The 17,937-nt window shown below is 31.3% G+C and overlaps 1 protein-coding gene across 1 annotated transcript; it reads left to right on the plus strand.

Annotated features, from left to right (window-relative positions):
* The first annotated feature begins 372 nt into the window (after nt 1–372).
* On the plus strand, nt 373–9,332 carry LOC134690901 (uncharacterized). The gene is made up of 2 exons (XM_063551062.1): nt 373–436; nt 7,468–9,332. Exon 2 carries the CDS (start codon nt 7,469–7,471, stop codon nt 9,155–9,157), a length of 1,689 nt encoding a protein of 562 aa, XP_063407132.1. The 5' UTR covers nt 373–436; nt 7,468; the 3' UTR covers nt 9,158–9,332.
* The last annotated feature ends 8,605 nt before the right edge of the window (nt 9,333–17,937 follow it).

Here is a 17,937-nt window from a genome sequence, read left to right on the forward strand (position 1 = left end):
ATTATATTCCCTCAGTTTGTAGAATCTGAACTGGTATCCTTTATGAAATTACAGCTACTATTATTATTAATATAAATATCTGTATTGAAAACATATTTCGCAAACTTAAATATAACCCTAAATAAAATGATATATACTATTAAATACAATCAGACAGGTCATCATACGTTTATATTACTTTATTTACATGCACATTCCCCATTTCCATTCTCAATTTTACTCACATAATATATAAATGTCGTCTTTTGTCTCCTGATCTATGAAATTAGCATATAACTCGATTTTGTTATCTCAATAAACTGTTGTTTGAAATACCCGCGCCAATATAACTTAATTGTTTACAGGAAGTTGTTATCATGTGACCATATTTATCTTCCTTGTTGTGGCGACGGTTTCTTTTTGAAACCATTTTGACGACCATTTCATGATTCGTAAGGTACGATAATCAATATATAATCCATTTTAATCATTCTACTGTTAAATGTGACTGTCTTTACCATATTTTCTTCATCATACCAGTGTGTATTGTAAGTTTTACACGAAACAGAATGCCACGTACATTACACACTCATTTAACTCGTATGTGTTCAGAGAAGTAGATTTCCATAGCTAATCTGTACTATAGCTAGTTAATATGATATTTACCAATTATTTATAAGTATTTATTTCACTTCAGAAAGAATCAATGGGTCACCCACATGCCCTTATTTTGCAAAATTGCCATTTTAAAAGACTGATATATAACCACTTAAACATTATAAACCTATTAATTTTATACGTAATATGAGGAAGGCGTTACCTTAAATGCCAGCTTTATACTAAGACAATGTCCTATGTATTGATGGTTGTTTGTTGTTTAACATCCAGTGGCAAATATTTGATGCATGTTCAGAACGAATGTCGAAGGCTACATTAACGTATTGTTTATGTTTAAAAGAAAGTTCAGATGGAAAATGTTTAGGGAACAAACATAGAACTTGAAAAGGCATGAGGGGTTATGCTATTTTTCCTGAAAAAATATTCTGATTCCAAAATTGATGAATAAAAAATCTGTTCAAGCATAGGACAAAAAAATTATTTTGAATCCAGATCTTTACCAAAAATGATTTTATCTATCAGGTATGCAAAATAAATTTAACTTTTATATATCTAAAAACATAAAAATCTTCCCAAACCGCACATATGTCAGTTTGTACACAGTATTTTTTTAGGTGATAATTATTATTAAGGTCATATTTGCCAATTTGACTGTTATGATAAACCTTAATACTAGTGTTAAATTTTGACTGAATAATTTTAATTGATATCGCTGAAGGGTTTGGGTAATAAAAATCTGACTCGAATAAAAACCATTTGTATTTCTGATCATCTCAAGTTTGTGAGTTCTACATAAATATCATGTACTATTAAATTCTGAGTCGGTTTTAGGCCATAGCTATTATATTTTTAGTTTTACGAAATTTTTTGAAAAAAACCAATGGGTAGGAGGACGAAAAAAAAAAAACAAAAAAAACTGCTGCTGCTGATTTTTTTTTTAATACCAACCGTCAATATCAAAATTATTTTTTTTTATTTCACCAGGAGATTTTCTACTAGTGTAACAACTATTTTTTCTTTTCTTGACAAAGTTTGAATTGAAAATCCATGTGCAACAGCTTACTAAATCACCAAGAGCATAAATTTAGATTCTTTCATGCAGTTATGAACTTTTTTTGCATGAAAAACACTGGGTCGGAGGAGAAAAAAAAATAAAAATCAATATTTTTAATTTTATTTTTTTTCCAATTTGGCAAAAATTAGGGTAGGAGGGTTCGTAAAACTAAGAATAAAAAACTACAGCCCAATATGGTTTTATGCCCTTTCTTGCATATATTTGTTTTTGTTTATACATGTACATGATGTAGCTTACTTTTCAAGTTCTTATATGACAGCAAAATAAAATTGAGAATGGAAATGGGAAATACAAGCATGGCAAAAATTTGCTTTCCAGTAATGCTTTTAATCATGTCATAGTTGTTTTCAAGAAGACACATTTGGTTTTAGACAATAACTTGAGTATAAGATAATGGATCTCCATGAAATTTCACTAGGAGGTTCAATACACAAAAGGAAGATTAGAATTGATTTTGGGGTTATGGTACATTATTATTGGGGGTATTTTATTTTTTTATTTTGGGATTTTCTTCCAAAAGTTACCTTATTTACATTGATTATACTTATCTAGTATATATATAGATACAACAAATACTGATTTGACAGGAGATGCACTTAAAATAGGGTGTTTTTAATATTTTATCTCTAATTTGTGTATTTTTCCTATGATATGTACTTCTTGATAATGTCTCTGTGAGTATCAAGATAAAGAAAATATATTTGGTAAGTATATATTCACAATTGACATGCGCCAGTGCGAGGCAAAAAGGATCTTCTTTCATTTTAATTCCAAATATTGCACAAGATTTTTTTCTCTCACAAAAACACATGAGTGGTAAATAAAACACTTGTCATTGTTTGACACTTTCAGCAATAAAGATTTAGTTTAGCCTGTTTAAATGTTTCACTGATTGTATGAAAATTATAACAGAAAATGTACAAAACTCTTGATAAAATTGCATTATCTGCAGATTTATTGATAACTTTCCTCAAGATATATTCACAAGGACATATAACTAACATGTTGTATTGAAATTGAAAGGGGGTTCCAGGGGTCAGAACCCCCCTTTTTTTGGCCAATCAATGCATTTGAATGGGCCCCCCTCCCCCTTTTGTCCTGTGTTGGGAACCCCCCCTTTTTAAAAATTGCTGGATCCGCCCCTGTATTGTCCATGCTATTCTGATCTGAGTTTTTATTCATACATACATGTACATGTATACTGGCATGGCTGGTGCTGTTTCAAGTTGTCTTCTTTTTCGGTTTCTTCAGAAGTATTTGTTTAACCTGTTCGGTCACTATGAAGTGTTACAATTCTTATTTAGACGCAACACATAAATAGTGACCAAAAAGGTACTGCTTTCACATGAGAAGCTACAAGAAAAATTAAATGTACACATTTTCAATATTTTTGTAGGACTTATTATCATATGAAATTAAGGAGATATGTAGTTAGAGACTTCTGCTGAATAGAAATATTTGGGTCTACCTGCTACCTGTTTTCAAATTAGTCCATATTGAAGTTTAAAGGATCCAAAATTAAAACATGTTTGATTTCAACTGACAAAAAAAATTGTGGTATTTAGGGACAACATCAAAAGTTTAATGTAGGATAAAAAACTTAATTCAGCTAGTTTTATTTACTGACCCCCCATCCCCCCTCTTAACTTAATTTGGTAAAAATTGATTGACCCATATGAATATATGTAAAATCAATGTAGGTTAAACAAAACTTGCAGCAAGTTTAACCCCCCACCCCCAAACTATTTGAATTCAGTTTTTTATCCTTCATTGATCTTTTGATGTTGACTCCCTTATATGCTCAATATACATATGCGGTCGTATCAGGCTGTGCATGGCAAAGCATTTTATTGCCTTTAAGTTTGTACTTTTTTGTTTGTTTTGGTCATACAAAATAAATTTGCAGTTCTGTTGTGAAGTTGCTAACATGAAAGTACACAAATTGCATCTATATTGTGAGTTTTTTTCACCAACTTTTTCTATGAACCAGACAAAAGTTTATTTTGTGCTTATTTTTTAGAATATTCTTGTTTACAATATAGTTGCACGGTCACCAATTTAATTTTGAGTTATAAAGGGATCTATGTGACATAATCATTGAAAAGATTTGTTGAGAGTTTGCCAAAGGAAGTTATGAAAATAAATTTGTAGCTGTGAAGTTGCTAACATGAGAGTACCCAAATTGCACATTTATTGTTAGTTTTTTAACCAACTTAAAAAAAACAACCAGACAGATTGTGAATTATGGGGGGGGGGGGGGGGTAATCATTAGTTTTGAATTAGTCTGTGGGTTTCATGACTTACCGTGATCAACAGTATAACCAACGTCATTATCACTGTTCTTTGGTATGGGGAATTATGTGGCAGGTGAACATAAGTAGTCATGGTCAACCACAACCGGTGCACTGGAGTCTAACCCGCATGCCGCATGGCCATTATAAAAAAAAATCCGAAATGTATTACTTGCAGAGTTTTTTACTGTGTTCCCATGACTGGACGGAACTTTTACACTAAATATGTTATCGTTTACTATGATTTTGTGACTTTTAAATGCAGTACCTGTTATTATTTAGGTGACTTGATTTGACCTCACTGATAATGACATGTTGTAGCAGACGAAACATGGCGTCAGATGTTGTTGTCCTAACTTCGGTAATTTCCGTGGTACGATAAAATTTAAATAAACTACAAAAGTTACCAAAATTTCTGAATTCTTGTTTTTGCAAACAAATAAAAATTCATGACGTAATTAACATCGAAATTATTCCGATCCGTCCCGTTTTTTCAAGATCGCGTTGAAACGAGAATTATGGCAGCCATTAAAAAAAAATAATCGTACGAGATTTAACGAGAGTGACGAAACTTTTCAGATGGGTCGTCTAGCAAGAGTTATCGTTCTTTGTCCCAAAACGATGCTTCTACCATAAGTGCCAGCATAGCTGGCATATGAAAAACACGTTGATATGAAAGGGCAACTCTATGAACTTATTTTACACTAAGTTGGTTTTCTGAAGGTAGACATACATAGCCTTATAATGATCACAGATTATGACACATATGTTTCTTTTTTCGTAACTACAATCCACTTCCCTTATCACTACGAATGTGACCTACCGAATTAGACTTCTTACCGGGTTTTGTTAACATGAGCAACACGACGGGTGCCACATGAGGAACAGGATCTGCTTATCCTTCTGGAGCACCTGATATCACCATTCCCCTCAGTTTGGTTGGGGTTCGTGTTGCTTAATAATTAGTTTTCTATGTTGTGTCTTTTGTGCTATTATTTGTCTGTTTGTCTTTTTATTTAAAGCAATGTTTTTTTTTCGATATATGAGTTTGACTGTCCCTCGGGTATCTTTCGACCCTCCTTTATGTACTAAAATAGACAGATCGGTCGTACAACAAAAATACCGAATTCCAAAGTACTTACTGCTTTCGTTTTTTAATCAAGTTGGAATGTTAACAGCTTATTAAGACTTTTTTCAGTTAAGACACACACAATCTGTAGCTTGCAAAACAATGCATGGCATCGAATTTAAACTTTATATAAAAATTTAAAAATGGCCTGAATTTTGTTCTTAGATGGACTTATTTCGAAAAATTTACTTTCTTATATAAAGAAATCTCTTTATACAGTTTTGGCTCGTAAATCAGAATACGATTATTGTGTGCATTTTCAAACATGAAAGCCAACAGAAAAACGATCAATGCGTGAAACTATTCGAATCGAACTTTTAGTATAGCTAATTTAAGACAATTCTTAACTGTAGTTATTTTATACACAAACAATTTATTTATTTGAAATTGTTGGATAATATTTTTAATTGAGATCTAGAACTGCTACACCAGTCTTGATAAACAAAAATATATCAATCCTACAATTTTAATGCGTTTTTTATCGGGTTATATAACTACATATTTTACATAGATAATCTACTACTTAAGTATTTTTACAAAATAAACTCTTTTTGGCATATGACTTATAATAGCATCAACAGTATTAAGTGCGCTGTACAGATGTGCATTTCGACCATGAATGTTTGATGAACGAGGCTAATTATTTGAAAATTCAAAATCTTATTAAACAAATTAAAAGCTAAAAAAATACAAAAAGAACAGAAAGTGCAAGGAATTCAGACCTTGCATTAGGGAGATGTATATTCGTTATGTAAAATGAATTTCCAAAATTTGAAACAACGCAACTCAACACTTCAATATTTGTGTGTAAATATCACTTGCCTTTTGTCGGGTTTTACCTTTTTTTGACTCGCAGTCCATTAGCCGAGTTACATACTTAGGCTTAGCAATAATATTTGCGGTGCTAATTTCTCTTTAAGATGCGTATTTCGTTCATTATTGTCCACTGAGTGATGAACTAAGACAAAACATTTTTTAATTCAAAAGTTAATTCTAAAGTTACTACAGAAACGAAGAGCTTATAAATGAAAAATAATACTTCGTGCGGCCAAAGCTGTACAAATAATTTGAGCTATAAATAACATGAATAAAGAAGTAATGACTGCATAATTATTCATTATTTGTGTTGATAAATCTGTTTTCATCATTGTTTTTGCAAACATAATAACAATTTTTTTGTTTAAATAACTTTGGCCACCACCATTATCTCGATAATTACCGTGTCTACAAATCTATCATACATATTGACTCCTTTTGGTTATTGGACATTATAGATTGTAGTCTGTAGCTTAAGATTTCTTAAAGTTTATATGTCGGAAAAAGCACAAAGTTGTCATCGTTTGACAATACATATGTGGACTTTGGACTTTGGAGCCTACGATGTTCACTTATTAAAAATAACCCTTTTCCCCTTACATTTCGGCTTTTAAAATAGATCAATTTAAGAACCTTTCTTTTTTAATTATATTAATTTGATTTATATATTTATTATATTGAAATAAAATGTAATATTTGGCAAAATATGAACCACGTCTGTTGGTCTTAACACTAGCTCTTCATTTTCAAAGAGTGTCGCCCTAAGAGAAACTACTCAAACAATTAAATCGCTAATAAGCGGACAATAAAGGAAATGCCCAATAACATATTTTGAATTACCCACAAATATGAACGTAGATAAAATTTCCCAGTTTAAGACAGAATCGGGTGATTTTAAAAAAAGAATTCGGAATCAAGGTGTAACTTGAAATTATTGTTTGTCTGTTTGTCATTTTTAGGCATGGCGTTGTCAGTTTGTTTTTGATTTATGAGTTTGACTGTCCCTCTGGTATCTTTTGTGCCTCTCTTGAAAGCAACTTTATTTTATGATTTAAAACGTTATATATCATGTCGTTTAGCGTATGTAAGGTAACCATACAGCTCTTTCAAAAAAAGTCTTAGACGAAGGAAAGTCAACGTGGGCAATTTACATAATAAGGTCAGAAGTTCTATTCATTGACGACATTATAGCCAAGTGATGTAATTAACTAAACTGAATGCCGGCAAATAGTATACAATGATAACATAGCTAGTTGATTACATATTTAACAAAAAACATCATGAATAATCTACAGAAATCCATTTTGCAATAAACAACCACAGGTCTAAACAAAACACGCATGGAGTTGTCCGTGGTAATGCGTGGCTTCAACACCCGTGCTCTGGTTTTTAAAAGACGTGTCATTAGATGATTGAATTCCGCGAAATATGACAAGACAGGCATACTCATTTGTAAAGTTGATCACATGATAACATATATTATATTCAAATTTTTCTGTAGAGTTTGCACATCTGCAGTGTCATCCATTTGTAATATTCTAAACTCATTTGTTTTGTAGTATGGCGAGTAATTGGACTGTTTGTGGTGTATGCAATTTCGTAAACATCAACAAAGCATCAATAGTATGGTGTTCAGAATGTGACGAGGGACTTTGTGGCGAGTGTAGTGAACAACATGGAGCCGTAAAATCATCTAGAAACCATAGCGTTATATCTGTCACAGAGTACCAGAAATTACCATCCAATGTATTAGAAATTGCAAAAACATGTCAAAAACATGAAAAACAATATCAAATATTCTGTAAGAAACATGATTGCCCGTGTTGTAGACGATGTGTTATAGAGACACACAATGAGTGTATAGATTTGATAGCAATAGATGACATCGTCCAAAATGTCAAGTCATCGAGTGCATTTTTCGATGTAGAACAAACGCTGGTCCAAATGTTGGAAAATGTCCGAAGAATTCGTAATGACCGCACGGAAAATTTAAAATGTCTTTTGGATCAAAGAGTAAAGATTGAACGTGATATAAAACAAACCCGGAAAATGATCAACGACCACTTAGACAAAATACAGGACAAAATAATTAAAGAATTATATGCTAATGAAGAAAATGAAAGTAAGAGAATAAAGCTGTTGTTGTGTGAGATTGAAGGCATTGAAAAGGGAATTTCTGACCTCCAAGGTAACCAAAATAACATGAGGCAACATGCATCAGAACTTCAAACATTTTTAGTATTAAAGCACATTGAAAAGGAGGTTTTTGATAAAGCAGAATGCATTCAGTCTGTCCTTAAGAACGAGGACATGAAGATAAAAACACTGGCTTTGGAGGTTAACAAAGACGTACACAACATTTACATGGCTGATTGTTTTGGGTCCGTTAGTGTTGATTCAAAATCGTGCAAAGTTGTTATTGACAGTAACAAAAACAAAGAAGCTCAGATGATGATACCTAGTTTAATTTCCAAATGCTTAGATGATATCAAACTAAGCAACAAAATGCAAATTGATTTGCAATCTGCTGGAGGTGTTACAGGTTGCGCAATTCTACCAAATGGCAAGATGATGTTCTGTGATTATAATAATCGAAATTTAATTGCGTTGAAAAGCAACGGTATGCATGAGTTTAACATTCGGCTAGATATTCGGGCATTTGATTTAACATATTTTGAAAGAGAAAATTCCATTGCCGTTACAAGTGGCTTTAATTCAAATGTTATTCACATTATTGACCCTAACAGTAGAACAATCAAGAGAACTATACAAAGTAGTGTAAATCCATATGGTATAACACTGAATAAAACTGTCCTGGTATACTGTAAGTTAGGTAAAGGAATAATGGAAGTTCAACTGAATGGTGAATCAGAAAAGGCGCTTGTTAGCTTTAGTGTGTCACACTATTCGTATGTTGCAGTGCATGGTGACAATATCTATCATACAAATACAGACACCTGTTCTGTAACATGCTATGATATCCTTGGAAATCTAAAATGGGAATTTAAGGATACACAAATTCTGCAAAGTCCACAGGGTATATCTGTAGACAACAATGGAAACGTGTATGTGGCCAGTATGCATAACAACAGCGTTGTCATTATTTCCCCTGATGGAAAGTGTTGCAGAACAATATTGTCCTCTCGTGATGGCCTTAGTAATCCATGTGCATTGCATTTCGAACCAACAAGTAACAAGTTGTTAGTTGCCAATGAATACAAGATCGCATTTCTATTTGATGTTTCCTAAAACAACTATTGTGAATTTTTAACTCTGAACCTATTTGTTATATATTTGTATGTTACTATATTATGTATATACAGATAATTATATCCAGATTAGTATGAACCGTCTGGAATATATGTAAATAGTTAAATGAGGTAAAAAAGATTTAAGGCCTTTCTCTTTTTAATAAAAAGTTTTTTTTTAAATTAACTGAAAGCTCATTTATCTAGTATAATTATGTATTGTATGAAATTATGTAATAAATTGAAAAAAAATATAACAAAACTTTTTAGGATATTTTGGTTCTCAATGCATTCAACTTCGTACTTTATTTTACTTTGTTAACTTGATTCGAACGTCACTGTTCAGTCTTTTGTAGACGAAACCTGCGTCTGGCGCAAATACAAAATTTCTGAGAACAATATGCAATTTGAAAAACTAAACTCATTCTTGTATCTACAAACACATAGATTTGTACAAATAAATAACACTTGAAGATTATAAATGACACAAGTGATCAGGTCTATTAATATCTATCAGTCGTCAATTTCTCCTTAGAGTTGCCACTGAAGGAAAAGTAAGAGATAACTCTATTGTATTTGAAGCTTTATGAACGTCCATCGGTAGTTTTACTGTCGCAAATTTAGTTTACCTGGCGACGCTCTTCAACTTTGTACCCTATTTGGCCTTTTAAACATTTTTTTATTCGAGCGTCACTGATGAGTCTTTTTTAGACGAAACTCGCGTCTGGTGTAAATATAAAATTTTGATCCTGGTATCTATGATGAGTTTATTTGTTGTCGACTAGTGAGATGGAATATACTTTGGTAATTGTGGTCTCTCTCTTGTAGGGTAAAATTGCCTACTATACCACCAAAAAAATGCATATCTACTCCTGCATTATATAGTGGATGTTTACTTATTTCTTTACAGAGATGTATTTTAAAAACTTATATGTTATTGCAAATACAATAGTTTCAAATAATGCATCTATAGAGAGAGAAAACATAGTCATCTCATTTGATATGCGTAGTATTGTCTTACAATGTTTATTGTCTCTTACATAAACTTTTCCTGATGTATAACATGCATAACATGTATCAGCTGCAGTGATATCGAATTTGAATACCCGCGCTATAATTACTTTATCGTGCTTGTAAGTCGTTTGCATCTGACTTTGTTGGCGTCATTCCTTCCTCTAGCTCTTTTGGTGACGGTTATTTTTTAAAATGTTGACGATTGGAAGACTTATTTTTTGTTATAACAATAATATTTAACAAATTCATTTAATTCATTCTAACGCAACATTCGGCTGTCTTAATTTTTTATTATTATAAAAAAAACACTTGTGTTTGACACGATGTATATATTCGTTTAAGAGTTTATACAACATTCATTATTTTTCAATGATTATATACATTATGGAAATTAAAGTATCTAGTGGTATTACTCCTTGACAACTGTATTTGATTTATACTTTTATTGTCTTTAGTCAATATGTTTTAATATACTTTAAATATGTATTAGATCATCAGCGGTTTTAACTACTAGTACAATACATCGATGTATCGAAATTTGTATATAATTATTGTAAATATAATCAAATATGTTCAATAAGAACAGAAAGGATATTGTGCAGTTGTGTCAGTACCATTCAAGAACCATATCATTGAAAATCACAAAGTGTATATTAAACATTTTAAATATTCATATCAATTGTTTTGCGATAACTTTTTTTGTTTTATTTTTTGATAGGTTCTTTTACAAAAAATGTTTTATCTGGTATAAGGTTTTTGATTGTGTAACATTCTGGCCAAGATCATCAATGAAAATACCTAAATATTCGAAACACGTGACTGCTTCTGTAATAACGGGATCATGAATGTTTAAGGGCAAAATCAAGCTTTCAATTATTTAATATATGGCAACCAAGCATCCTAACTGATAAAGCTAATCCACAAAATATGGGGTGTTATGAAAATATAACAAAGTAAAGAAATTGTTACAGAAATTGTAAATAAGCCATGTGATATTGCGTCCATTAAAAAAAATACCATTGCCATGACGAGTTTAAAAGTGATTGACATCATTGACATGAACAGTAGATAAATAAAGAGATCAATAAAAACAAGTTCAGAGATACATGATATATATGGAACACCTTCAGGCATAGATTACCCAAGCCGTTTTTGGCACAACCTTTTGGAATTTAAAATCCTCAATGTTATTCAACTTTCTACTTGTCTGGCTTCAAAACAATTTTGATATGAGCATCACTGATGAGTCTTATGTAGATGAAACGCGCGTCTGGCGTACTAAATTATAATTCTGGTACCTTTGACATGTTTGATAACTAATTAAAAGAGAATGCCAGCTGTTATTGGTTGGTTCGTAGCCAATGTGGTTTCTGCATATTTTAACATTTTTTAACGAACTTGCCTGATTTTTTCCCTACTATCGGTGCCTCAAATACAATGATATTTGTCATTTTGGATATTCCGTTTTCACCCTCACAAGCATCTTCTCGCCATAAACTTGCAAATATGACGTTAGATAACAAAAGCGAGCTAACGCGTATAAGTAGATGTCTAATTCCCGCTGTCCTGTGATAATATCCACTTAAACTCAACATTACGCATTTTTAAAACATGTTTATGAAATACAGCCTACAAGTAAGAAAAAAAACCATTTATATGTACCTGTACAGAGAATTCCAATCCAAATGTCTTCTGTGTACTAAAAAGTAATTAAAAAGACACATAATGTTATGTAGGGTATTTGCGAAAAACAGTCTTGGAACAGAATTTCAATCTCCTTGGGACTCTGGAAGTTTCACAGTCGCTTGACTGGTATTTTTCGCAAATACCCTTTGTTTGGTATAAAATTGGTTTGCAACTTATGAAAAATTACTATCTCTCAATTTTGTGTAAATGAATATATAAAAACATGGTTGCCTAACTTTCTTGGTAATATAGAAAGCGAAAACACCGACCGACACTCATCTTTACGGAAGAAGAGGAAATAGTAAATCTAAATCACCAGCCAATTGAGTGCTCATAACAAAATCGGTCAAATTCGTGTATGGTATTATACTGTACAGGACTAATTTGTTTGCGAAATACTTCAAACTTTTCTCACAAAGAGTAAAACGACGGATACCGTTCAAAAAGCAGAGTCTTCGTATTATCACAGATTACTGAGCTATCAAATAATAATATGAGGCAGGCATAACCTGTGAATGGGGACGAAGTCTGTATGTATTATTTTTTTCATTCAAAATGTTAATAATAGAAAAACGAAATACCGTGCGTAACGTTCCCGATTTTGGTTCTGTTGTTAGGGAATTAGCTGTGACGTTCTTTAAGTTATGACGTCATATTCGATGTAAACAAAAGAAACGCTTTCATCAGGTAACGTTTTTTTTCCATATCAAACAATTATTAAAATTGAATTTGTATTAAGATCCAATGTTATATTTTACTAGACTGATAAATAAAAAAAAAAATCAAAGTCTCATGCAAACAAGACAGTTATCTGCGCAAATACGAGGAAAACCGGAACAGGAAGTAGATCTGAAAAAAAAAGTTAACGATTTTGAGTTCATTAGTACAATGAAAAATTCGGGAAATTTTCCCGATTTTTTTTTTTTTTTTTTTATTGATTTTTCTACCGTAATTGGGGTCTTCGTCCCCATATTACATATATATTTATTTAGGTATGAGAAAAACCCTCAATTCAATTACCAATATCATAATGGCATAATTTAAAGTCAACAAATAAAAATAGAATAAATGTTTTTATGAGTGACTGTCGGTATATTTCTGCAAATGCCTCTTGGTATATATATTTCTTAAGATATGATTATAAAATTTATTTCATTTCTCAATATCATAATGGCATATGTTTCAGTAAAATTAAAATGAAAACAAAATGTGAATGGCATAAAAATTAAATTCTAATGCAATTTGGATGTAACGATTTTTTTCATTGGCTAAAAGTTGCCGTCAAATCAACAGTTGACCTGGCGTAACTAAGGAGGGACCCGCCATTTTGAATTGATGAATCAACAAATGTTCGATTACTACTATATAATCGAAAATAAAACAACACCTACCTCGAATTCGCCTTTTTAATGTAATTTTATCCAAATATGAAGCGTACAGGTAACGTAATAACGCCCAGTTTGTAAGTTTCATTTGTATGACGTCACGTTTACCCATGACGTCTTTGTGCCAAAATCATTCATGAAGTTTCGCGGATTTTTTTTATTTGACATATTTAGACATTTTTTTCACTTTTTATCGTAATTTTCTTTTTGTAATGCATTAGAATCGGAATAACAGTACTGTAGTTGAAGAGTTGCCACCGTCAATTTTGATTTGACGATTGCAAATCTCCGTTTTACTGTCTCCGCTACGCGTCGCCAGTAAAACTGCAGTTGTGACCGTCAAATCTACAATTGACGGTGGCAACTCTTCAACTACAGTACTGTTATTCCTTAAGTAGTGTTCTGATTATCATACAGTTAAAATAAGTTGAACATATAATGGTGATATCCACAACTCTTAACTTAAGTAAATTGACAATGTCATGGCAATACAGGAAACGTTTACAGAACAGTGCAGTATACATAAAACTATACAGACTGTGTGAAACAAACTTCTTAAAAAAATTCGTGAGTGATCTCAGTTTCCTAGGATCTAAATTATGATTGGAATTTTGTGAGAAATCTCCCAAAAGATTAACATGATGATATTGAAATAAGACATCAGATTAAAGTTATTTAAAACCTGACTTAATAAACGTTTTACTCGTCTCTTATTTTTTTAAACTGTATTGTATTACTTAAACGTTTGCAACAATTTGGCAAGAATCGACAATTTGTAAAATACTCAAAACAAACCTTAAATGTATCTAGTTTGCGCATGCTCTCATAACGAACTGCAATGTTTTATGTAATTTTTATCAATTTTTGACCCAATAAACCCGCAGAGAATAACACGAATACTCAGCTGTTAAATATAGTTTATATATAAATAAACATAGTATCTTGATGACAGGACAGTTAAATACATTCATTCAACGCCTATCATCATGGGTAAATGACGGAAACTATTTAAATGTAAAAAAAAATATTGATAGGTCAGACGCACTCAATTCAGATCAGAAATATATAATCTTTGATATCTGTTAAATTGTTATACTACATATTATGTTATCAAATGCGTTATCTATTGTTAAGAGAATCCATTATGGGGTGGATACAAAATTAATCAAGGATTGTCGAAGTTGTCGAAATTGCAAAGTAAAGGTATGTGGATTACGTTGTTTGCAAATCAACTTTGCAAATTTACACTTAACGGCTCTTAATTTAGGGAAAACGGTACTTTTACATTTTCCCTGTATTACGTTAACCCAAGGCAGGTAAAGGAAGTCAAATAAGGATGTAAGGGTACAATATATTTTCTTATTTTTCTATGAATAATTGCGGTGTGTATATTAACAATATCAAAATCTATTGAAATACTTTCTAGGGGATTATTTTCAAAGACTTCCAAAATTTCATAAATTAGGTGCACAAAAATAAACAAGCTTCGTTAAAAATTGGTCATGATACAATTTGGCCTTTATTTTTGAAATAGAATAATAAAGTACTGACACCACACATAACTTTTTTATCCAGGTTTTATTATATAAAAAAAGTGGTAAATTAAGAAAATGTTATAATTAGTAGTGTCACCTATGACAGAATAAATAGTACCGTTCTCCCTTAACATGTAAGTTATAATTATAATAGGAGAATAAAATATACTGGCCAGAGATGTAAATACAACGATACTGTTCATATGCTATAGAAATTAATGTTTTAGAGTTGTTTATTGAATAATACTTGCATGTAAAATTAATAAAGATAGGATCAGTTGTTTTAATATCAAAGTAATATTTAGTTGTGTCATACATATTATTTGCATCTTATTTCAATCTAAAAATGCAGAGTTTATTGAAATACCAGATCTTGTAACATATGTACGTGTTCTAAATGTTTACACATAGTTATATCTTTAAATTGCTGGTAAAAAAATCAATAAGTCGATAGAAAGGAGATTAATTTTGATTGTCATCAATTTGTAATTTTGCAAGGCATCTATTGAGAATTTTCAAGGCATCAATTGAGAATTTATTCGATGCAACTTATTTACACTTGAAAATAGTCTGAAATGGCCTTTATTTGTACTCAACTATACTGATTTGTAATCGACCAGTCTGAATAGGTCTACAACAAATTGATCTTTATTTCGAATATAGTCTTATCTTGTATAACTTGACCTTTATTCGACGTAGTTTTAACCATTCTGGATGAGTTCTGAACCATATTCGATCTAGTCTGACAAATACTTGACCTAGTCTGAACCTTATTGACCAAGTCTTTTAGTTTACCAACCTTGAAAAATCTCCAAAATTAACCTAAATATATCCTTAAACCTCTATAACTTTTTTGTATTTTCATCGTGGTTGCTCAAAATTGTATGGCATTGTAAATTTTAAAAATTAGTGCAAACAGTAACTATTTGCTAATTATTTGACAATTGCTAACCATCAGTCTAGTTCCGTACACAATCTGAACAGGATTGTTTTTTAAATTACACATAGCGTACATGCAGTTTATCCGTATCTCATTAACATCTGTATACAAATCATTTGTCAAAAATTGAAATGGAACACTATGATGATTTTGTTTAAATTCAGGCAATTCATTTTTTTGTATTTAGATTTTTTTATGTGTGCTCACATATATAAATGTCGTATAATCTCGTTTTATCAATGAAATTTGTATGCGACTTTTTTTTTATAACAAGAAACCTATGTTTGAAATACCCGCGTTATTTTAACTTTATTTCGCTCAGAAAGTAGTTATCGTTTACGTGTTAACCTCCTTGTTCTTGGCAACGGTTTCCTTTTGAAACAATTTTGACTATTTCATGAATCGTCAGGTATATAACTAAATACATAATTCATTTTAGTCATTCTGCTGTAAAATGTGTGTGTCTTACCATATGTGCTAAGCAAACAAGTGTGTATTGTAAGTTTGATACGGAAATGAATTACGCATACATCACACACAGTTGCCATATCTAATCTGTACTATAACTAGCTAATATATTAACAACTCAAAAATAGCCATTTTTAAAGACTGACATACAACTACTTTAACATAATTTATTTCATACATATAAAGAACTCATTGATATATATACATACAACAAAGTCAATTCACAAAAATACGGGACTCCAAGGATAATTCAATACGGAAATTCAATAATCTAATGGAAATATCAAAAACCGAAACACATCAAACAAATGGATAACAATTGTCATAATCCTGACATTTCTAAGGCGTTTCACTCAACTTATTTTACACTTTAAGGGTTTGTAAAGTAGACGCATCCGGTCATTTAATGATCGAATTGACTTTGATGTACTAAAAAAAGCAGATCGGTCATATCACAAAAATACAGAACTTCAAATAACTCCCTTCTTTCAGTTTGATAAAATTGAAATGGTAACAGCTTATTTAGCTTTTTGCCAGTTAAAGGACACCCAATATTTACCTTGCGAATACACATGCATGCATGTTCTCGAATTTTAACTATATCGTAACTTTGATCCTGAGTGTGTTTGCATTTATTTGTATATATTCCTGTGATGTAATTTTGCCATTTTAACGGTATATTTAACATTGTCATAACAGTGCGATTTTTGACTAGCCACAAAATTAGACGTAACCCATCATTTTGTCTTAAATTGTCCTGAAACTATTTATTGATGTAGGAATATTGAAGTTATTAGGTCTTTCCACTTTTCTGTGGAAAGACCTATTGTTTTTCTTCTGATTATTTTTTTTTTTTTTTTTTTCTTCCGCCTAATTTTGTTCTTGCGATAAACATTTGTTTCGCAATATGTCGCTTAGATATTTGGTATATGATATCGAACAGTTTATGCGCTTCTGAAATTTACCCTGCGTAAACGAATACTTTACTTTGTAGGAGTTATCTCCCCAAACACTGTTTTCCTTGTTAGCGCAACTCCTTCGCAACCGTAAAGTATTATGACAAATTTATTTTACAAAATTGCTCGTTATATCCTTCGCATGATTTGTCACGTTTTGACCGAAGCGATATGAACGCTCCATATGAGAGTTATTTCCCCTTATGCATTTGATATAAGTGATATGCATTTCTATCTTGTAAACCATAAGTGCTAGAGATCTAGGATCTTTTGATTTCAAGTCCTTGGTCCAAAAAAATGAAAATTAGGTACAGGTCAAAGGTCAAGGTCATATTCTAATCATTGAATTTGGCTTATTATCTCTTATTTCCAGAAACTGATTAAGATAACGACTAATTATTTTACCTAAATTGTTTGTTGCGACATGTCGTTACACGTAAATTTTGATTGCAAGGGTACGTTGAACGTAAAAGTTTGTTTTCTCCCCTCTTGTATTAAAAAATATGCGTATGGTGATATAACTCATTAACCAAATATAAATAAGACTTATAGTCTTTTGATTTGATTTCCTTGGTTTGTGACCATAGTTTGGTCATAGGTTAATAGGACGTTCTAGATTTTGACCTTCTCTTTAAATTCATATAAATACATCATAAAGCCATAGGAACTAATATTATTAAGTGATTTTTACTATATCAATATAAAAATAGATCTTTACTAGTGGAAAGACCTTCAATTGTTCTCTGAACAATTGGTTTTTAATTGTCTAATAGTTTGTTTCAATCGATGTATGTTGC

The sequence above is a fragment of the Mytilus trossulus genome, chromosome 11 (genome assembly GCF_036588685.1).
Source record: "Mytilus trossulus isolate FHL-02 chromosome 11, PNRI_Mtr1.1.1.hap1, whole genome shotgun sequence".
NCBI lineage: Eukaryota > Metazoa > Mollusca > Bivalvia > Mytilida > Mytilidae > Mytilus > Mytilus trossulus.

Bases quoted from the DNA above. Each gene is read 5' to 3' on its own strand.
- LOC134690901 (XM_063551062.1), top strand. From the start codon at position 7,469: ATGGCGAGTAATTGGACTGTTTGTGGTGTATGCAATTTCGTAAACATC.